Source organism: Lontra canadensis, unplaced genomic scaffold (genome assembly GCF_010015895.1).
Source record: "Lontra canadensis isolate GAN:19392208 unplaced genomic scaffold, GSC_riverotter_1.0 scaffold5, whole genome shotgun sequence".
Classification (NCBI taxonomy): Eukaryota; Metazoa; Chordata; class Mammalia; order Carnivora; family Mustelidae; genus Lontra; species Lontra canadensis.
This window is the reverse complement of record NW_022630999.1, coordinates 4,836,523-4,859,108: the sequence shown is the minus strand read 5'-3', so window position 1 is coordinate 4,859,108 and position 22,586 is coordinate 4,836,523. Positions and strand designations below refer to the sequence as shown.

The 22,586-nt window shown below is 44.0% G+C and overlaps 1 protein-coding gene across 1 annotated transcript in view; it reads left to right on the top strand.

Annotated features, from left to right (window-relative positions):
* LIFR (LIF receptor subunit alpha) overlaps positions 1-12,926 on the top strand; it is a 76,997-nt gene extending 64,071 nt beyond the window's left edge. The window contains exons 14-20 of the mRNA XM_032851355.1: positions 969-1,148; positions 3,815-3,916; positions 4,484-4,651; positions 8,336-8,497; positions 9,583-9,676; positions 11,649-11,727; positions 12,093-12,926. Of these exons, the coding sequence (XP_032707246.1) occupies positions 969-1,148; positions 3,815-3,916; positions 4,484-4,651; positions 8,336-8,497; positions 9,583-9,676; positions 11,649-11,727; positions 12,093-12,716 (1,409 nt within the window). The 3' untranslated portion in view covers positions 12,717-12,926. The remainder of the gene's footprint in view (positions 1-968; positions 1,149-3,814; positions 3,917-4,483; positions 4,652-8,335; positions 8,498-9,582; positions 9,677-11,648; positions 11,728-12,092) is intronic.
* Positions 12,927-22,586: the final 9,660 nt, after the last annotated feature.

The window sequence follows — 22,586 nt, the reverse complement described above, 5'->3', positions numbered from 1 at the left end:
GGCTCAGTGGGTTAAAGGCTCTGTCTTCAGCTCAGGTCATGATCCCAGGGTCCTGGGATCAAGCCCCGAATTGGGCTCTCTGCTCAGCGGGGAGCCTGCTTCCCCTCTCTCTCTGCCTGCCTCTCTGCCTACGTGTGATCTCTGTCAAATAAATAAATAAAATCTTAAAAAAAGAATTTCCTGCTATTAACTGTGGAAAATACCCTCTCCCTTTGGGCCTAACCACCCCCCATCACCTGTAGGCCGAGATCTGACAGGATGGGGAGGCAGAATCTCAGCACAGCCCCGTCCCTCTAACCTCTGCACCTCAGCCCCCTGTCCCGTGGTGTGTGTGTGTGTGTGTGTGGTTCCCTCCCTCTGCGCAAGCTGGCCGTTCTGTCCCATAGCGGCCATTCCGTCCCACGGCCTTTGATCCGTCTGCATATCAGCCAATTCCCCATTCCTCAGCCCGTCTCCACAAGCCCCTTCAGCCCGCCCAGAGGCTTGAGAGGAAGAGAAGGGTTGGTCTGCTTATTAACCACAGATTCTCGTGCTCCCGGTATATAGGTCTGGCCCCAGGGCGGGGGTCGCAGGCATAGTCACCCCCATCTGCTCACAGAGCTCACATCTGCCCTCCCCTCCAAACACTGCCACCACCCGCCATTGCCTGCATGCCCTCAGCCCCGTCCCCCCACCCATCCGCCCTGGCTGGCCTTCACACCCTGGCCTGCTGCGCCCCCACCTGTCCCACGTGCGCTTTCATGACTTTCCAGCTTCCGAATCTATCTGTACGCACAGGCAATTAGCTTTTTACAACAAAAGCAGAGGAGTAAGTCTTCCAAACTTTGCTACAGGCTTAGGTAGTTTGAGCACTCCTGCAAAAATTTCTGTCCAGTGAAGTAGTTTTTCTAACTCTTGCCCATTTTCATGAGATATACCTTATATTACTGTTTTTAATACAAGTAACATGCACTTCTTTCTCGTTGAAGATGATCTCAAAGTAGAGCAGGCTGTCGGAATGGGAAATGGAATTCTCCTCACTTGGAATTACGATCCCAATATGACTTGTGACTATGTTATTAAATGGTGTAACTCATCTCGGTCTGAACCCTGCCTTATGGACTGGAAAAAAGTCCCTTCAAACAGCACTGAAACTGTAATAGAATCTGGTAAGATGAACTCATGCCTCTCCATGAAAGTTGTTAAAAATATTTCTAAGAGAGCAGTACATGGGGTGAATGCGTGTGATGAGTGGTCGTTTACGCCTTACCACGGGAATGAGTGTGAATTGGTTTGACCTTTCTGGAAAGTGCTTTGTAGCAGTATGCATGGGAAAGGGTTCCTATCTTTTAATTTAGTAATTATTTGTCTAGAGTTTATTCTAAGAAATAATCAGAGAGCAACACAGGAGTCCATCTAGGAAGGTTCACCGTAGTGTTACTTGTAATCACAAAACTTGAAAACTTGAAAAACCCAAAGAAGAGAATGAGTCAGGAATGCTCCTGAAGAAAGAAAACCATGGAGCCCTAAGCAGTGTGGTCTCACCCCTTGACCTTTGCCTTCATGTGTCCAAGCGCAGGTTTCTGGGCAGAGCCAAGAACAGAGGCCACTGATGGAGGATGGGGGGCACCCGTGTGGCAGGGGGCACAGGGTGTGTGGGGCGGGGAGAGGACGGTTCCCGGCGCCTGACTGTTGACAAGCTGGGGAGCCCTGTAAGGCACGCTGCTTTTGATAGCACCAGCCTACAGGTCAGCCATGAGGAGAACAACAGGAGCAGGGGAAGCTAGCCTTGCCGTTGGACGTTACAGCCCTCTTTCCACCACCATTGTTCATTCTGAGTAGCTGTGAGTGTTTCGTGCCCCTGCCCTTGGGGATTCTGGATCCTGTAGCCTCGGTGGTGATGCTCCTCGAGGTCATCCCCCTCTCCTGGTTCTTCTCACGTTGAGGGGAAGCCCAGGAGAGTAGGCTGGTCCTCTCTCCCAGGAGCCGGTGCTGCCCGCTTGCTTTTTCACCATCAGCTGGTGAAGATGAGTCCCATCGGCTAGATTACTCCAAGTTGGTTAAGAGTATTTGCCAGTTTTACTTGAAATACTTGATGGTTCCCTTTATCCTTCCTTAGAGCCTGCCTCCCTTCTCAGAGTGCCTGGCACTCTCCACCCTCCTCTCCCGCACCTGCCCTCGCACCGTCCCCACCTGGGGCTGCCTAAGCCTTACACCAGCCTAACGTACACTGTACGGATTCTCGTCCCTCTTCCACCTCCGCACCTGGGCTTTGAGAATAACAAGGGTGGACTGGGGCAGGCTCGGTGGTGTGGAGGGGGTCGTCTTAGAGCATCTGGAGACAGAAGTTGAAGCTGAGACCTATAGGGTGAGAGGGAGAAGCTCCCGATTACAGCAGGTGAGCAAAGGCCCCACAGTGGTTGAGAAAGGCTCAGAGAAGTCAGGTGACTGCTTAAGTTGACAGAACGAGCTTGTGGCAGCACCAGGATTCAAATTCGAAGCAGAACGTTCAGTGCCTCGGGAGGCCAGGAATTGTCTCTCTCATTTACTGCTTCTGGGACACCACCGTGGCCACAGGAGGCCACAGGAGGCACTTCTTGTCCTTTTCTCAACCTAATCATCTCTTCAACTATTTTACCACCTCAAAACAAAGAACTAAAGCCATAATCCCCACTTTGGCCTTTTTCTGTTTAAGGTAGCAGAACCCTACAGAATATTGACATACTAATCATCATAACACTAGGTACAGTTTACTAACTTACGTGAGGATTAAACTAACCTCAGGCATGCCTGACGCCAAAGAAAACAGTTAAAAAATGATCTTAGAGGTTGGCCATCTCACTCTGGAGCTAATAGAAGCACTGGTGTTCCGTGGGCACATAGTTATAGAGAACTGGTGCTCTGACCACACCAGAAGAGTTGCTCTCCACGAGTGCAGTGCAACCCCACATGCTGCCGTTTTCCCCCAGGTGGGATCTTCTTCCTAGACCACCACTGCTGAGCTCCTAATTACCTTTTAAGACCCTGTTTCAGATGTTACCTCTTGGTGGTTTTTCGTGGTACTCTTAGACTCATTCGGTGGCACGGTAAAGGTGCCCCAGCCTGTGATAGGTCCCTGAAGTCGTCTAGCACGTGGTGTCTTGGTTACCCCTGTTTATCTGGCTCCCCACCATTCTACCACCTTTCTAGGCCATGGCCCACACAGTGTCTGTCTCTTTGTTCCCAACATTTCACATGTTGCATTGTGTCAAGGAGGTACTTTAAAGGGGGCTTTCTGAAGTTAAGATGCTTCTCTTGTGCGTTTTGTGATGTTAACTCAAGGGCACTAAATAGTGATGCTGTATAGAAAAACAGACTCTATGGGCCGGCATACTTGAAGCAGCAAGGTAGAGTGGAAATGTTAGTTTCTGCTTTTCAGAGGCAAGGGGAGAGAGAGATCACACTGGCTAGAGCAGGAAGGGCTTTCCAGAGGCTTGACTTGGACCTGGAATTGGCTAGTAAACTGACTGGGCCCAAATTTGGGAAGAAGTCATTGTTGCTTGGTCTTAAAGAAACAGAATGAAAGCCCTGTTCACTGTTTTCTCCCTTCAAGGTCATGGTATGTTACAGTGTTCATTACAACAGAAGTGAATTTGTTTAATTTTTCTTAAGTCATTTTTCACTCTGAATATTTATCAGTTTTGAAAAAATGGATTTTTTTAATGATAAGAAAACAGCTGTTTAAAATTAGCTTTGGAAATTTAAGAATAAGTGATTATATATAGGTTTGATATTTCTAAAGTAGATGTTCATAGTAATATGTGCTTAACGAAAGTTAATTGTCTCCATCCTATAGATCAGTTTCGACCTGGTGTAAGATACAATTTTTTTCTGTATGGGTGCAGAAATCAAGGATATCAGTTACTACGTTCTATAATTGGATATATAGAAGAACTGGGTAAGTTAAATGGGTAAGTTTTCTTAGAGTCCAAGGTAACATAAATTAGAAATAAATAGCGATTGCAAGATTGAATTCTAAAAACGATTTGAGATTTGTAAGGAAGGAAGAATAATTTGATAAATTGAGATTACTTAATCTTCATTTCGTTAATGTTCATATTTCACAGTTTTACTGTTGTCATTGATAAATGAAATCTCAATTTTGATGTCAGAGAGACTTAATTTGCACTTAAACACGTTTAATAAAACCATTAACTTCAAGACTGTGTACAGAGGGGGAACACGGTTCTGTTTGCATAGCTGCTCCCGGATTTTGCCGAGGGGGCCCCCTCTCCTCTGCTGCAGCGTGTGCGCTGTGAGAAACCCCCTTGTGTCTCCAGTCAGTAGAGCACGAGCTTCACGGGAGCGGTGCTTGTGCTAGTATCTCTGAAAGTGGGACTTCGTAGACAATAAAGTTCTAATTTCAGATTCAGTTATTCTTGAGGATAGAAATCTCATCAAATGTTGTGGTCTTCCTCTGTGTCTGTCAACTCTCCTCTAGCCGCGGTCGTTTTTCTCTTTACAGCTCCAATTGTTGCGCCAAATTTCACTGTTGAGGACACATCTGCAGATTCGATACTAGTAAAATGGGAAGATATTCCCGTGGAAGAGCTCAGAGGCTTTTTAAGAGGATATTTATTTTACTTTGAAAAAGGAGAGAGAGACACATCTAAAATAAGGGGTTTGGAATCCGGTAAGTCACTTAACTACAGCTGGAATATTTCCTAGAAGTTCTCTTTAACCACAAAAAATAAAAAAATAAATTAAAAACCAAGGAAAAAGAAAGAAGTGCTGCTGAGTAATACTGGTTTCCAAAACTGACAAAGAGATAAAGGAAAATGGATAAATATGAGAATTTCAGGATTTTAGTATGTGATAAATGACATGTACCATTTTTCATTTAAATTATTCTGCAGACTTTGATTATAAGCCCTGTAGGACAGAGATCATCTCTTAGCAATCTTGTATCATGCATAACAAACATAGCATCTTACCTAGGTTATTTAAATTTTTTTTTAAAAAGTCTTTCTGTAATTCTAATAATGGAGGAGAAAAGTTCAGGAACCCAGAGAAGGGCTCCAGAGCCTCTGCCGTTACCTGACAGAGAGCCGTCCGCACAGTTAGTAGTGGCCTTGGTGAGCTGGCAAGCTTAATTGACTTGACTGGGGACAAGAGCATCCATTAGATCTTTAAAGGTTCAGTCAGTCCTTGACAGTTGGTAAGCAGATGTCCAGAGTCCAGAGAGAATTTTCAAATTTATAAATACAGAAATGTTTATGCAGACTTCGGCTTCTCCCTAAATTACATTTCTGTTGGGAGTCAGATGTTTCCTCTTCATAGCCACATAACACAAGGCTATCATCTTTTCAGTTTGAGAGCTTTCATTTCCCTTAATGACCTCTCCTCAGAAGAAAACCACTTTAATTATTTAATGCCCATCCGACAAGTCGAGAACAGCAGTGCTGCATGGCAGTGCTGCATGGCGGTGCTGCCCGGGCATCAGCTAAGGCACTTCCCAGAGCAGCTGTGCTAGCTGTGCACTAAGGTCTGTGTTTCCAGACCACTAAGGTCTGTGTTTCCAGAACCTTCGCAGTTGCCTGTGAATGAGAAAAACCACACATACAAAGTTCTACAGATACCTAGAGTCTGGTGAAATTTTTCTCAAATGTTCAGAAATTTTACACTGTACCAATTAAAATTCTAGCACCTAGACTCCATTTAGACATGAAGGATTGGTCACTGAAGTTGAAGAGGAAAAGAAAAAGCATAAAGCCTAAAAAACAGACAGGCAAGAGTACACCAAATTTGGACATTTTCGGGCTGATGGGAGTAGGACAGATCACCTGGAGGATGGAGGATGGTGAAATCCAGGTGGACGTTCAGGCTTCGGCGAGAAATAATTCGACTAATCCTAGGGGTCGGGATTGGAGGCAGATGGTTAGGATGGATAGGAGCTCAACAGTGAGGAGTGACTGAAAGTCTGTAAAGAGCAGTGAAAACCCCCAAAGTTGTACACCTACTTCATTCAGCTAACATGAGTACCCGTTCCTCTGCCCGAAGATGAGGGCTTTATTCTTTGGAGAAACAGCCAGAGAACCTCCAGAAAGAGGGACCCTAGTGAACAGTGTGACCTTTCCTGTTCCTCCTTCCCCTGATAGGAAGCTAATAGGACATCTTCAGCTAGGCCTATTTCCCTGGATGAGATAAGAGGATCTTTCTTTGGAAAAAGGAAATGGTTCCTGGGGCAAGACACAAAAGGTGCTGTCCCAGTGAAAGGCCAGAAATTGACCTGGTCATTCCCCACCAGTGATAAGTGAAGCCCACCAACCAGTAAGCTCCACCCATTCACAGTGACCTTCCAGGGGCTCGCTCTAACCGTGACTAGCAGCCAGGGATAACCAGATGGTTGAGAAAGATTCTAATTAGAGAAAACAGACTCAGAGTAGGGAAACAGAATTTTAAAACAAAAAACAAAACTATCCTTGCATAGTTGAGATACCCTCCCTGTATTTATTGAAAGGACCTGGTGTTACTAAAAAAGAATGGTCAGAAGATAGGTAAGAACTCATCAAAATTACAAATGTAATCAAAGAAAATTTTAAAGAATTAAATAGTAGCGAAATTACATGGGAGATAGAGAAATTCTTTCCCAAGTTAGACAAATGCAGAGGAGAAAACTTGGAGTAAAACGATGAGGAAGTTGGAGCATGCGGAGACCTGTGCAGTCATGCTTTATAGGAGTTGTTGGGTGGGGGCGGGGTGCGGAGGGGGCTGCAATAGAAGGAGCAGAAGAACATTTCCCAGATAAAAGCACTCAGTAAGTACATAGTAAGATAGGTAGAAAAAAATCTACACCAAAAAAGAAATCTACACCAGGGTAGGCTGTCATGAATTTCCCAAGCACCTGATACAAGTCCTAGAAACAGAAAAGACTGGCTCAGGTGCGAGGCCTCAGGAATGAAAGTGGCCTCGGATTTCTCAGCAGCACAGCAGATGCTGGAAGATAGCACAGCTGGGTCTCCAAGATGCTGAGTGCAAATTTTTTTCAACCATGAAGTCTGTACTCTGTCAGCGACAGCCAGTGTGAGAGCAGAGGGAAGGCATCTTCAGACCCGTAGAGCTGCAAATACTTCCTTCCCCATGTCCCCTTCTCAGGCAGTGGTTCTAGAACAGTGGGTCAGCCTGAGGAAGCAAGTGGGACAAGGTGGTTCAGGACGGCGGGAGCTGGGAAGGCCTGGGTCTGGAGCAGATACACTGGGAAGGGGGCCCTGGATGGGGAGGATGTGGGGAGGGGGGCGTAAGCAGGGGTGGGAGAGCCAGTCATGGCTCTGGGATTTTGTTGCGTTGGGCCATGTGGAAAATCGCATTGAATATTCACAGGAGGGTGTGGGAGGAATTAGGAATTGGTACATTAAGCAAATGAGGAAAAAACATTAAAACAACAGAAAAGTAAGGGAAACATGAGCAGACCAAGCAATTTGTCTAGCAGGAATCCATACTTACACGATCGCAGTAATGTAAATGGTGAATTTCCCAAACATTGTGGTGTGCGTGAATGATGGGGGATGTGAGGGAGACAGAGTGCTGAGAACACCCAAGCTTCACCTTCTTTGTAGGACATGCGTATGTAATGTCTACAAGTCTTAAAGTGCCACCAGTGTGATTTTATTTCAAAATACAGAAGTAAATATCCAAAGAAACAGGTGACGTGGTTTGGCAGGGAAGGTGCGAGCACAAAACTGCTGCATTTTGTTGTTACCATTTAGTCCTGTTCAGTTTTTCAAACTAGTCGTCCCTTACTTTGAATAAAACTTCAAAACAATAGTTGAAGCAGTTCTTCATCCTTCTTCTGACATGATCCTGTGAGTATTCAAGGCTCCCTGGCTAGCGGCTTACGCGACAGCTCAGTGTGCTGCCTCTTCGCAGGCAGTCGGGAGCGAGCATGGTAGTGAGGGGGCTCCGGCACCACTCGGTGGGGTGGCCCCGGGCACAGCGACCCTGCCCCAGCAGGTGGAGGTACACTTTCCTGCTCTGAGGAAGAGAAGGGACTTCTCTTGATTACCTGCCATATGCCAGGATTATTCTAGAGAATGTATGACAACTTCTCACAGCCCTGGGAGGTAGGTCGTGATTGTTGTTTCCTGAATTAGAGAAACTCAAGTTTGGGGTGGTTTCAGTACCAGGTCTGGACCACATGGCTGCTAACGGCAGAGGGAGAACTTGAACTGGGGTCTGGCTGACTGCACAGGCACTGGCCTCAAGGGCAGCGGGCAAACACTCACTCGAGACAGAGCTGTGGGTCGAACAGGTATGAGTAGCTAAGGTGTTTAAAAAATGGTGTAGAGATCGGTAATAATAATCTTCCCTTTGAAAATAGGTCGGTCAGACATAAAGATTAAGAACATTACTGACCTATCCCAGAAGACACTGAGAATTGCTGATCTTCAGGGTAAAACAAGTTACCATCTGGTCCTGCGAGCCTACACAGATGGTGGCATGGGCCCAGAGAAGAGCATGTTTGTGGTGACGAAGGAAAATTGTAAGTTAATTATTGCTGTTGAGGTGCTTTCCGTACCTAAATGCATAAGTTTTCAGCAAGTTTTGTTCATGTAGGAACCCCCTTTTTTAAAATTGCATGTATTGTTGCTTATTTATCGTGGGTAGCCAGCAGTGTTCAAAGGCCACAGGATGACTTCATATTTATTCTTGTCAGTTATTTGAAGCTCTTTTCCTAAGAGTACTTAAATTAATGTACGAAGGATACATCTCAAATCTGGAGTTCAAAATTCATGTTAAATCTATATAAAGCTGACCCACTTTAACATATTTTTTAAAGATTATATTTCTTTGAGAGAACACACACGTGTGTGTCTCTAGCAGACTCCCCGCTGAGCTGGGAGCTCCACGCAGGGCTGGATCTCACATCCCCAAGATCATAACCTGAGGTGAAATCAAGAGTTGGACCCTCAGCTGACTGAGCCACCCAGGTGTCCCCCACTTTAACACCTTTTTGCCCTGTTCCAAATGTGATTTTTAACATACCCAGGGAAGAGCTAAAGAAATACCCTTTAAAAAACTATAAACCCCAGCATTCACCGGTTTGAGATGGAGAGTAGGGAAGATGGGCTTGACTGTCTGCATCGAAGAGCTTGAGTTGGAAGGTGGCATCTTCTCTAGCCTGGAGTTAGAGTTCACACACACTTACATAAAGCACCACGAGGACATGGTTCTCAGCTGGGGGACATTTTGCCTCCTGGGGGATACTTGGTGGCATCTGTGACAGGATTGGATCTCATAGCTGTGGGGTGCTATATTGGGATCTAGTGGGTAGAAATCCAGGGGCGCTGCTAAGCTCCCTGTAGTGCGCACGGTAGTCCCAAAGGGAAGAAGGATCCAGTCTCACGTGTCAGCAGCACTCAGTCCTGTTCTAAAGAATTTACATATTAGTGTAAAAATTACTAAAATGCTTGAAGGTCGTATTTTAATAATTTTTTGGTGTCTCTGGATCAGGTAGGATTTTTTTTCTTTAATCTGTCAACTTAAGTATCTTATAATATGAATGTCTTCCTTCTATACATCCTGCTTAAAGTGGTGATTTGAATATATCCAATATTCTTTTTTCAGCTGTGGGGTTAATAATCGCCATTCTCATCCCAGTGGCCGTGGCTGTCATTGTGGGAGTGGTCACGAGTATCCTTTGCTATCGGAAACGAGAATGGTAATGGTACCTGCATTTCTGCTTGCTGTTGTTTCTGAAGAGTGTGATAATTCAGTTCATGTGTTAAATAAGTACTTGGTTGAAACTGGTTGGTAAAAAATGTTGGTTTAGTCTTAATATTGGATTTAATATTAAACAAGAATTACTGAAAGATTTTTAAAGTAGTAATATAAAAGGTAAACTTCCTCTTAACTGTATTTACTAATGATTTAAAGTAATAGATGCACTAAAAATACATATAGGTGTAGATACGGCAATAGCTGTATGCGGGATTAATGATTAGATCACACCTGTCCTGGTCACCTATTTAGAATATACTGTCATTTACTCATATATTTGGCAAATATGAATGCCTCCTCCCACATAAAGAGTGATAACAGTGGGGAACTAAATAAGTGTGATCCTTACAGACTTAGAGCCCGGTGGGGAAAGGGGGACCTCAAACCCATAATCATCCAGTAAACACATGCTTATAAAGTATGTGTGTACTGGGAAGGTCACAGGGTACCATGAGGGGAATAACGGGGCAACCATGTTACTGGAGGTGGTCAGCCACGACTTCCCAAGGGGAGTTCCATCCAAGCAGAGTCCCACAGGGTAAGGAGAAGAGAAAGTGTGCGCCGGGAGGAGAGAATAATCCTGTGAGGGCCCAGAAACCGGAAAGAGCTTGGTCATCAGGAGGCAGTGAGAAGAACTGGGTGTCTGAGTGAAGCTAGAGAGGCAGGAGGGGAGGGGAGAGGAGGTGAGCAGGGACTCGGGGTCAGCTGGCAGGAGGCGTCCTGGGTGGGGCTTGGGGCAGATGGCTGTGTTCACGCATAGACGGCCCTCACTGGTATTAAAAATGCCATCCTTGGGGCACCTGGGTGGCTCAGTGGGTTAAGCCTCTGCCTTCGGCTCAGGTCATGATCTCAGGGTCCTGGGATCGAGCCCCACATCGGGCTCTCTGTTCAGCAGGGAACCTGCTTCCTCCTCTCTCTCTGCCTGCCTCTCTGCCTGCTTGTGATCTCTGTCTGTCAAATAAATAAATAAAATATTTTTTTTTAAATGCCATCCTTTATGATAAGGGAATGTGTTCTAGTAATCCTGGCTTACAAGTTAACATAGTAATAGTTTAGAGCTGTATAGAATACTGCGTTGTGGTGACCATATTCTCATTACCAAAAATCACATTTTAAAAGTGATTTGAGGGGTGCCTGGGTGGCTCAGTGGGTTAAGCCTCTGCCTTCGGCTCAGGTCATGATCTCAGGGTCCTGGGATCGAGCCCCGTGTCTGGCTCTCTGCTCAGCAGGGAGCCTGCTTCCCCCTCTCTCTCTGCCTGCTTCTCTGCCTACTTGTGATCTCTGTCAACTAAATAAATGAAATCTTAAAAAAAAAATAGTAAAAAAAAATAAAAACGATTTGAATACAAAAGATATTTAGAAGCTAGGGCATTTTAGATTAATAAATTTTTTTTTTTTTTCCTGCAGGAATGTCAAATACCAAACTTTTTAACAGGTCTACATATGACACAGCTCTGAGCCAATCTCCTTTTTGTTTGCATTTCATTTTTGGTCATGATTAGTAGCCTTTTCCCCCTAGAGTGCAGACCTTGTTAGGAGCCGTGGGGAACTGCCTTGTGCAGATACGCTCCCCAACAACCAGACGGTGCATGATCCCACTCTCACTGTGGCCATTGAGTCAGACAAGCGGTGACTGTATTGTACTTTTGACCTGAGAGCACCGTCACCGTTTGAATCCTTTGCTTTTCCACTTTCATAAGATCCTTAAGATACTGTAGTTCTAGAAACAGAAGTACTGCTTGTAGTTTTCAGACAGGGGCTTCGTGAGCGAGCGCACCTTTGATGCGGCTTCGCGGTCTCAGATGTTCACTGAAGCGTCCTGTGAAATGTCAAAATAAGCCCAGGGGTTTGCTGACTTACTTGTGGTCTGATAATCCTAATTGTTAAATGCACGTAATCATCTTTATTTAAAGGATCAAAGAAACCTTCTACCCTGATATTCCAAATCCAGAGAATTGTAAAGCTCTGCAGTTTCAGAAGAGTGTCTGTGAGGTAATCCTCTTTCCTTACATTTATTTGTCAGTACGGGCTGCTTTTTTTAGTCTTTTGTGAGATGTTCGTAACATGCAGATATGTACCCAGCAGAAAATGTGGTGAGCAGAGGGCGTCTTGGACATCTGCTGAGCTTCTGCGCTGATGCATGTTAACGTGTGTTTTTGCTACTGCTGTGAATAGCCGGGAATATTCAGTACCTGTGAAACAGTACCTGTGTTCTCGTATGCAGCACAGAACAGCTAAGACACATTTCCCTAAGTAGCCACGAGGAACATACACGAGATAATGCCCCTTTTTGTAGGAAGGGCACTGCCGCAGCTTCTCGTGCCCCTCTTAATCACTGCCTCATCATTTATTTCTAGGGAAACAGTGCTCTCAAAACATTGGAAATGAATCCTTGTACCCCAAATAATGTTGAGGTTCTGGAAACTCGATCAGTGGTTCCGAAAATAGAAGACACGGAAATAATCTCTCCGGTAGCCGAGCGGCGGGAGGAGAGCTGTGATGCAGACGCCGAGAACCACGTGGTCGTGTCCTACTGCCCCCCTGTCATTGAGGAGGAAACGGCACAGCCGGGCGCCGAGGAGGCCGGAGGGACCTCTCAGGTCGTGTACATAGATATCCAGTCTATGTACCAGCCTCAGGCAAAACCAGAGGAAGATCAAGACAGTGACCCTGTCGGGGGCGCCGGCTATAAGCCCCAGATGCACCTGCCGGTCCCTGCTACTGGGGCAGACCTCGGCGCGGAGGATGACTTAGATAAAACTGCCGGTTACAGACCTCAGGCAAATGTCAATAACTGGAACTTAGTGTCTCCAGACTCTCCCAGGTCCACAGACAGCACCAGTGAAACGGCCTCTTTCGGAAGCCCCTGCTCTGTTAACTCCAGGCAGTTTTTGATCCCTCCTAAAGACGAAGACTCCCCAAAATCGAATGGGGGAGGGTGGTCCTTCACAAACTTCTTTCAGAACAAGCCCAATGACTAACAGCGTCGCCGCGTCACTTCAGTCTGCCATCTCAGTAAGCTCTCCGTTCCGGCGCTCCCGGGCCAGCACTGGGCATCTTGGAGGGATCCTGTGAAGTACTGTTGGCGAGGGGGACCTTCCCGCACGCAAGTCACACTCCCAAGTGTCCCTGTGCTTTCAGTGTAGTCTCACAGCCCAAGTAGAGTCACTCGGATGCGGTCCATGCAGCTCAAGTCTTAGAGCGACCCGTGATCGGAGCCAGAGTTCCCACGTGCTCTCCCTTCAGGAAGCACTTCCCAGCGGATACCGGCCGGTCCGCACACGCAAAACAAGTCCCCCAGCCGCGTGTTCTATTCTGCTCGTGGTTTTCTCATACGGATGCTGTGGAATTGCAAGCCGATTACAGGCACGGGAGAGAGACGTCGGAGTACCAGATGATGTTTATTTGCCTGACACTTGCTCCATTCTAGATGAAAACCAAGCACAGATTTCAGAACTTTCAACATGAATCTCCTCTGTCCACAGCATTTACAAAAAGTTAATATAATTTCTGATGTAGTGACCGCTATGTAGTGTTTTGTTTGATACAAAGTATGCTGATTTCTGTGCCTACTGTATAATGGTTTTCAGACAGTTTTCTCAGGGGTACAAACTTTGAAAATGAGCATGACACTGACCAGCTCAAATTACAATCGTGTTGTCTCTGCTTTGGGAAGATTTGCAAACCTTTTCCTTACCCTGTAGCTTGCATGTGAACTTCCTTTATTGCATTTGGTTGCGCTGACATTTAAGACCGAATTTTCTAAGCCTGGATATCCAAGGTTTTTTTAAAAACTGGTTTTCTTATGACACAGTGTCCATGTTACACGAGCAAATCCAACATTACTGAGAAACAGAATTGCAGTGATTGTTTGAGGGGATGCCTGCGCAGACGCTCACTGCTTTAGCTGTCTGTAGGGTTCCGACTAGCTTCAGCGCCTCCCCAGGACACGGGGCAGTGGTGACCTTTGACACCTCATAGCGAAGGTTCCTTCTGATCAGGCATTTTGGCAGTTTTGCTTTTGAAATGATCATCAGTCTAGACTGTTTAAACACAGTCTTCAAATTCATAAATCTAAAACTTAGAAGGTGATGCCTCCTCCAGGGACAGTTCCTCAAGGGCTGTGGCGTATGGACTGTGGCCAGGTCCGTTTGAATCCGCGGGTGTACCTGTGTCAGCTTTGTGAGCTGTCTGTGACCATGTGTCTTCACAGACGCCGCTGCCTGTCCTTGCTTTTCCTAAGTGATGTCTAGAATGAACGTGGTTTTTGGAAAAGCAGAATGAAAAACTAAAAAGTGTATCTTACACCTTTTCCTTACCCCCATGGATATTTTATTTTTTGGTAGTTAAGGCAAAGTACCAGAAAATTTGAAATACCTGAATACACCAAGATGTGCTTGTTTTGTTTTGTTTTTCTTTAATCCTCTGAGGGTCTGTGATGATAATGGATTGGTTATCCTTTTGTTCTAGGTCCTCATGTTTCTTTATAAAAACCACGTCATGGAAAAAAGCCACAAGGCGACAAGGGCCAAAATCCATTTGGGTACTCTCTGAATCCTGATTTTAATTGCTAGAATTCACCTAAATTCTTGAGCTTCATGATATATGGACACGTGGAATGAAATAGAAACTGAACTAATTATGTTCACATTTGGTAGACGTTAAAACCATGTAATGGCTCCTAGAGATTTTCAGCAGTGAAAAACATCTCAAACCAGATCGTTCCTGACAGTTTGCTACTCTCCTTTTTCCTCTCAGGCTTCTGTCCTCAGCCTGCACCCCAGGTGCTCAGACCTGGGGTTCCCTGCATTCCTGCTGAAGCTTGTCATTTCTATCCCCTCCTGCCCCAGGCTTCTGCCTCGTTCCCCCTAGAAAACCAGTGGATCCCGTACTTCATCTCTTGAGGACAAGTGTTGGCTGGAGTAGAAGTTGGTGGGTCTGAGCTACACTAAACCGAGAATGGGAAAGGTCTAGGAGAGAGTACTGGACCTCTGTCATCAGTATATATTGCATTGCAGCTCTGGTTCCAGTGCCCTTTCTAACCTGCGGAATGATTCATTTGTTTGGCTTACGGTGAATATCACTGGGCTCTGGAGTCCTTTCTCTCCAAGACTCCGTGTCTCTCCTGCATGAGAAAGGATCAGAGTGCTGCTCACCTCTCCCTGCCCCTGGAGTTCATACACAGTGATCCTCACTTGGTGAATGGGAAGCATAACAACACTGTTTGTCTGGGCAAGCTCCTTACAACTTGCTATATACCTAGAAATACGTGGTTTAGGGCTGAGGCCAAGGCAGGTTGCTTGTCCTTCCCCACTGAATTGAAGACCGCTAGACCCACTGTGCAAATCCGAAGTCATTACCTCCCTCCCCACCCCCGTTCCCCACCCTACCTGGGCATGTGGGGGCGGCCTCAACACTGGGAGAGAAGACACTCCCCTTTGTCACATATCCAGTTGTTGGTGGCACTGGAGACCCTGGGTAAATGTGCACTGTTGGTCAATGCCAGGACTGTACTCGGATGTGAAAAGCAGTCGGAATTGGTCATGCTCTGTCCAGTCATTTTAGCTCCTCTGCCTGGGGGAGGGGAAACTAATGGCTAGTTGGAAGGGGAGGTTAGATGTGTTCCCTCAGCCCTTCCCGACTGGCAGAGTAATGGGGAGATGCCCCTTTCCTCAACTAAAGCCTAGTCATTGGTTAGAAAACTCTTTAAGTATCTGGACTCATCTATGCCTCACCATGTCTTTTGAATTGTAGTCTGTCTCAGGACACGTTTTCCTGTCTCGGATTAGCCAGTTCACTTACAAACCGGTTTCAGATCAAGCTTCGCTTGTGGAAAATGGAGATTCTGGTGGTGATTATGACTGCACTTCTCTTGTGAGTGGCCCTCCTAGACAAACAGTACTATAAAAATACTCTTAGAAGACTTAGCTAGATTTCTGACATTAGGTAGAGCTTGTGCATTACATGTGCATGGATTAGTACCCAGATACAGTCGAAGTCATCTGTGTGTTGAATGACAGAATCCTGGATTTGAGATTGTGGCCCTCGGTATCTGGATAGTTGTGTGTTTATGTGCTTTGGTGACAAAGGTGCTGTGTTCCGACAGCTTAGACTCTGAAGCAGCCATTCACGGAAAAGGTTAAGGGCGAAAGGATCAGCCCTGTTTTCCATACCAGCATTACTTCTTGGCTCATGGATCTGAAGGACTGCTTTTAAGAACGTCTGGTACTACCGCACTTGGAAACCGTGGTCAAAGTCACATTGTTAAAACTTGAGGCAACTTGTATTCTTGTGGGAAATCATTAGTCCTGTAATTTCTTAGTTGTCTTCATACAGACCATGTGTAAAGAACATGACAGCCCTCTCTACATTTGAATAATCAGATGTAGGTTAGTGAAGGAGACTAGGGAATATTTTCTTTCAAAAGGAATTTGAAATCAGTTTTTAAATTAAAGTACTCCCTAACATATCAAAATGCAGATGTTATCTCAGATTTTTTGACTGCTCAGGCATATAATCTGATAAGGCTCTTTTTTTCTGTTTAAAGTAATTTTTTTTATTTTCTGTTTCCAACCATTTAAAGTTTGCATACCTTTTATAAAATGCCCTTTTTTTCTTCAAAGTCTAAGCTAGGCATCCCAGAAGTCAAATGTGAGATCATTAGCTAATTCCAAAGACAGCTAGGTACATGGTGGAAATTCAGTGAGTGAGTGTTTATTGACTCCCATTCCAGAATGTGCAGTTTTCCCAAGGGGCGCTTTATACTAGCATCTAGCCTGTGTAGAGCCGAGACTGTTGACTGAAAAGATTGAATCTACTCAAGAAGTAGCTCCAGTTTGGGTGAGAACTTGGGAGAGACTCCGGCAAAGGCGTCACTAGATTTCTTACTCCGCCCTCATCGAGAGGATCCATAGCAACATTTTATTTAATGCGTACAAAACTTGGGATGTGTCTGTACCAACCAGCATTGTTCTAGCAAACCGACAAGACATTGATGTGTGAGCTTAACTATAAGGACTCATGCATTCACTTGATAAACCATTTCTTCAAAGCATTTATTTTAAACTGGTATTTCCCGCTGAAACAAAATCGCAAGGTACCAACGCCCATTCTACCTTACAGATCCAGAAGAAAATTTTTCATAGAAGAAAATGATTTTCTAAACTTACTGGAAATGCATCCTTTAGACAAGACCTTAGAGTATCATTGGAAATCACTGGGTTTAAATTTGGTCTGTTTAGGTCTTTGTGGATTATGTACCAAGGCTATTAATATTTAAACCTCTTATTCCAACAGGGTGGTGAGATTTTTCTTTTCAATTTGTGCCTTTGTCTTAAATATTACATGGTCGTATTCATGCCAGTACAATATGAATGAGCTATTTTTAGTGCCTGTATGGAGGATTAAGAACATTCAGTTAACTGATAGTGCAGGCTTTATTGTGTGTGGTAAAATTCCACAGGCTGTGATTTGATCTAAATATATTCAAATTTCAAAATTACGATACTGAGTTATGACAGGTGTCTGTTATTCTTAACCATGATTAGTGGTTGTTTCTCCCTGTATTAAGAAAGTTATTATTTTGGATTATAAGTGACCAAGTTACAGACAGAATTTAAATTTACCTATGGAAGATAAATTCTAACTGTGCAACATTTTTATGAAAATTAAAAGTAGTGTTTTAAGAGGGAAGCCTTCTGCATGTCTTCGTTACAGGTGCCTAGCTGAACTACAGAAACATTCAAAATCTCTCAAGTAAGCTATCACTGATTAAATATTAACCAAATACAAAACAGTAATAATTTATATTACTTTTTGATTGCTATAACTGACTACCTTAAAAACTCAGAGATGTGATGGGGAAAATTAATATTTCACTGATGAGGAAATTAATTTGTATTACACTTACTATATTTCCTTAAGATTTCTTTTGTAATAACTAATCAGAACTTTAAAAACCCAAACAGCAGCAGACCTTATGCCCTTAAGCCAAAAATACTTCGTATACTTGGTTGAATGGCTTATTTAAATGTTTAGAATTTCCTTACACATTAAAAATACACTTCCCTCCAGAATATTCCATTTTAAAAGTAGGTAATTTCAATTTCTGAACTTACTGTTCCTCCTAAACATTCCGTTTCAGAAAGATTTCTAGGTGGTAATACAATTTGCATTGAAACATGGATTGGTTGATCAATTGCCAAAATACTGTTAATCCTAACAAATTGATCATAGAAAACAATATTTTGTTACTTATTTGATAATGATTTGATAATGATTTTCATTTAAAAAAAAAAAGTTTCAAATACTTGGCCCCCAGTTGGATTCCAAAATTTTTTCCCATTATTTATGATACACACCCTTCTATTTAATTTTTTCCTTCCGACATAATGTTTTGGAGAAAGGTGAATATGTTATGAATAGTTGAAGATAAAACACAGTAAGAAACCCTTACTGTGTTGTTGGGAAAGAGTAGGTATTCTAGCCTACCTTGGCATTTGTGCTTCCCTATTATTTTCTCTTTTTCTTAAATAAATTTCAGTTTAAAATTGCTTGGAAAAGATTGGTCTGGATAGAAAGACATCCAAAATTTGAGATGGTACCACCTTACAAGTATCCAAAGGTTGAAAATCATTGAAAAATACCCAACTATCCGAAAGGGACGTGTTGCCTTCTCTTCTCTCTCATTAGTCGGCCCTAAGTCAGAGATCGTCTTCACGTTTAGAAATTGCCTTTTTTTACTCTCACAATTGCATTATAGTGAATTACTGTTTACAAAATACACATACTGTGAACAGATAGAAGTTTTGTCTTTTATAAGGTTGTCTGTAGAATGAGTGTCTTTTTAAAGGAGTTGTTATATGTTAAATATTTTCAATTTTTTTTTTTTTTTTAATAAATACTAGTAACTGTTTACTAACTTTTGTTTGGTCAGGTGTGTGCAAATGTAGCTGAAAGATAGGGAGAAGCCGCACATCCAGAACTGGTCCCGTTTTCATTTCTTGAAATGTTACCACTAGACTTTTTTTTTTTTTTTAACCCGAATTCTCTTCTGTGATGTTCTATACCTAAAATCATGCTTATTTGTATAAGGAAACCTTTAAATACACAGGTAGAGGCACCAAACTATATATTGGTGTGATTCACAGAATTTCGAGTTTAACGAAATAAAATAACTCCACTTAACAGAGATGACAACTGAAGTATTTTCCACCTTGTGAAAACTTGGGAGATTATGTTGGTGTTAGAAGGAAAAATTTGAGTATTTCATATCCTCGTATAATTTCAGAATTTAGTTTCCATATCTTTTGGAGAACATGGTTATATCAAGAACATAGAATATAAGTAACCTATTACTAAGACACCTTAAACATAAAACTAGTATGCTTGGCTGTTAACTCTAAAGATGTTACTTATGTTTGTTTTTAAAATGCATGTATTTAACAATTTTATCATAGTATTGTCATGGAAAAATAAATATATTTTCTTACAACTTACACTGATGGATTTGGACATTGCTGTTTTGTTTTTTTCTCCTGTTTTAAACACTTAGGGAAAAGTTAATACTTTCATTAATTCCCAAAAGAATTACGCTGGTTTATGAAGCAGTCACACAGAGCTCTAACTAAATTTTTAACATTTTAATATTTTGGTATGCCCTTGACATAATCTTCCGTATGTTCCACTAAATCTATATTCCGTGTCCCAGGGAAGTTAGTATAAAAATAATCAAAAAGTGGGAATCCAACATCATGAAACAAAAAATGAATACTGGTCCTAAAAGTATGGTTTTTAATTTTTTTTTTTTTTAAACTCTGAAGACAACCTAAACATTTCTGGAGATTCTGGGAATATGGCAAAATCAGTTTAATTTCAAGGCACCGAATTTGGAAATACTGTCATTGGTTCAGCAAAACCTCAGTAATTTCAAAAAGTATGAAGTGATCTTAAGTAGTGTATCAGATGGGGAGAAATGAAATCTTCCAAGGCCTCTGTTCCCTTTGCTTTACCCAGAGTCACAACTAAAATATGAATGGCTACAATTTAATCTGAAGAAACCATAGACCAATTTAGAATTAGTTGTAAAACATGTTCGTATTTAAGTCCTAGAAGAGCACATACATATATATGGTCTGTCCTTTGGGGAAGATGTCCGTGCATAATTAGTTTCCCAGATGGTGGATTCTTGAGCCAAAATACATGAGCATCATGCACCCCAGGAACTTTGAAAAGGTCAGAGTAATGGTATAAATTAGGGAAAGAAAACTAGAGCTGTATGGATTTTTTCTTTAATGTATAGTATTCAACATCACTAAAATGCTTAGAAATCTCAAGTTCTTTACAAAAGAGCCGTGTAACAATTAGTTTTGAATGGCCTATAAATTTGATCCATTACCCTTCCCCTGGAGTGACTAACAGAAAAATGGAATTAAAAGTATTTATTCAGTGTCTGAGAACCAGCGAAGTTGATTTAACAAAGATGTCTTGAATTGATTTGGGATTGAATTGGCCTGGATTTTATCCCAGAGTGATTAGTCTTGGATTAAAGAGACAAAAACTTGTGAGGAGGATTTTGATAAAAACCCAGAAGTGAAATCATGTTAAATTGAGTACAAGTGGAGCATAGTGGGCTGCTCAGACATCTTGCAACTCCTGAAGGTGAGAGCGAGTCTGAGGGCCCAGCTCATATGGAAATCTGGCCACCCCCCCCCCCCGCCCCCACCACCTGCCACAGGGCCCCAGCCGGCTTTCTCTCCGCCCTGGAGACATCTTCACCGTCACCGCTGCTGACAGCTTTCCTGGGCTGGAGCCAGACCTGCTTCCTGCCCCGGAGGTGCTCACACACAACTGCACTCACCTTGTCCTGGGACGGGTTCTGATCCCAGAGGCCACGTTACCCATTCCCAACAGCACACACCCTTCCCAAATGGGCCTGGCCTCACAGGAAACCCCATCCGCACCCCAGGAAAGGAAAGGAGCCACCAAGGGGAACGGAAAATTGGACTCCAGGCCACGCTCCCAACAAGTAGATGTGGGATTGTCACCCGTGCCTCTGTCCCTCCAGAAACTTCACGAATGCCTCTGACTTTCTGACTAGCACCTTAAGGTGTAAATACCTTAAACTTGGTTTGGATGCCCCTGAGGTCACAGCCCCCGGTTACCCAGAGGGGTGTTACTTGGCAAGAGGCCTACCGAGACCTGTTCCCCCCTGCTTAAATGGACGTGACCTCTCTTCCGTCGGGTAACCTTTCTCCATCCTCAAGTCTCAGGCTAAGCATGGCTGGCAGAGAGAAGTCTCTTCCCGTGTCTCAGCACCCCCATCTCTCCGCAACCCCCATTTCTGTGCAGCCCCCACCCCTCCAAGTACTGAGCACAATTCTGATGCTTTCTTTGATGCAGAAATGGAGGGGCGTCTTGGTTGTCGCTGTATCCATAGAGCTCGGCATAGTGCCAACCACAGGACAAGGGCTTGGTACGTATCTTGAAATAACTGGACCTTGAAAAGCCAATACATGGCTTAATGTGTCTCCTGGATAGAAGAACTACGTCATCGAACAGAGAGGTGATCTGCCTGGGATCTGGTCTCCAGCCGTGGAAAGACAAGGGATCGCCCTGCACCGGCGTGCCTCACACAAGGAACGGAGGCCCCTGTGGTGGCAGGAGCAGCTCCTTCCCAGGTGGGCTCGGGTAGACCTCGCTCACTCGAGGCGCTCCAGTCTTTGTTGCCTGCCCTCACCCTTTGCTCTCCTTCACAGACACCTGCCTTCATCCTCCTGTCTCTCTGACAAACGTAGATAAAGGACAAATAGGCTTTATGGAAGCGACCACAGGTGACAGCCCTCCTCCTACCCACCGTCCGCCAACACCTGCACGTCCTCCCTGCTTCGAAATTTATGTTTTTCTCTCTGGGTTGGCTTCTCCCTCCCAGGGACCATCTGCATGACTAAGTCATCCATTTCCGCCACCACCTCTCCTCCCCGCGGTTGCATATCTGCTTCTCCAGAAGACAAGCCTGGCCTCCCCTCTCAGACATTGCCTCGGTGGGGTAGGGAAGTCCTGGTAAGTTCCACAGGCCCCCCGGTAGCCTCCCGCTCCACCCAGGGGCTAACACATCTCTTCCCCACATCCCAAACTTTCTTCTCTCAGGTCGGGTAGCCCCCACAGAGCTAGGCCTGGGGCGCCAGGCTCCTCCGAGCTTAACAGGCTTATGGTCAGGGAGAGGAGGGTGCCCTTCCTCCCAGTGCCTAGTGAGGAGGACTCTGGTGGGCGTGGCCTGGGTCACGTGTCCATGGCGGAGGGGGCGCGGTCACATGGCCCAAAAGAGGTTCTGTCCATAGGCAAAACTATGCGTTCCGAGTCAGAGGAGGACCAGTCCCCCAAAAGAAGATGGGCAATATTCTGAGTGAACAAAACAATATTCACTATAGGCTCACTCAAGAAAAGCTAGAAAATAAAAGGGAAAAAAGCACAGTTTTCTTATATAGCTTTAGCTATTTTTAACACTTTTCCTTCTACCCCTTCAATTTTTCTCTGTGAATGTATCTAAATATTTACACATTTCTATATGTATGTGTGCACATATATGAGGGTTATACTGTATATTCTGTTTTCAAACCTGATTCTTTTATTTAATGTACCTTGAAAATCTTTTCATGTCAATATTTATATGGCATTGTTCTTTCCTGGATCTATAACACTCTGTGTATGGATAGTTCATTTGAATTTCCTATTCTTTACTCTTTATTGAATTCCTTCGTTTATTCATTTATAAAACCGCTGATAGTTTTCATTAAACAGTGGATGATTTTGAAAGCCAGGCAAAGATGTTTGGGGTTGATTTGGTTGGGAAT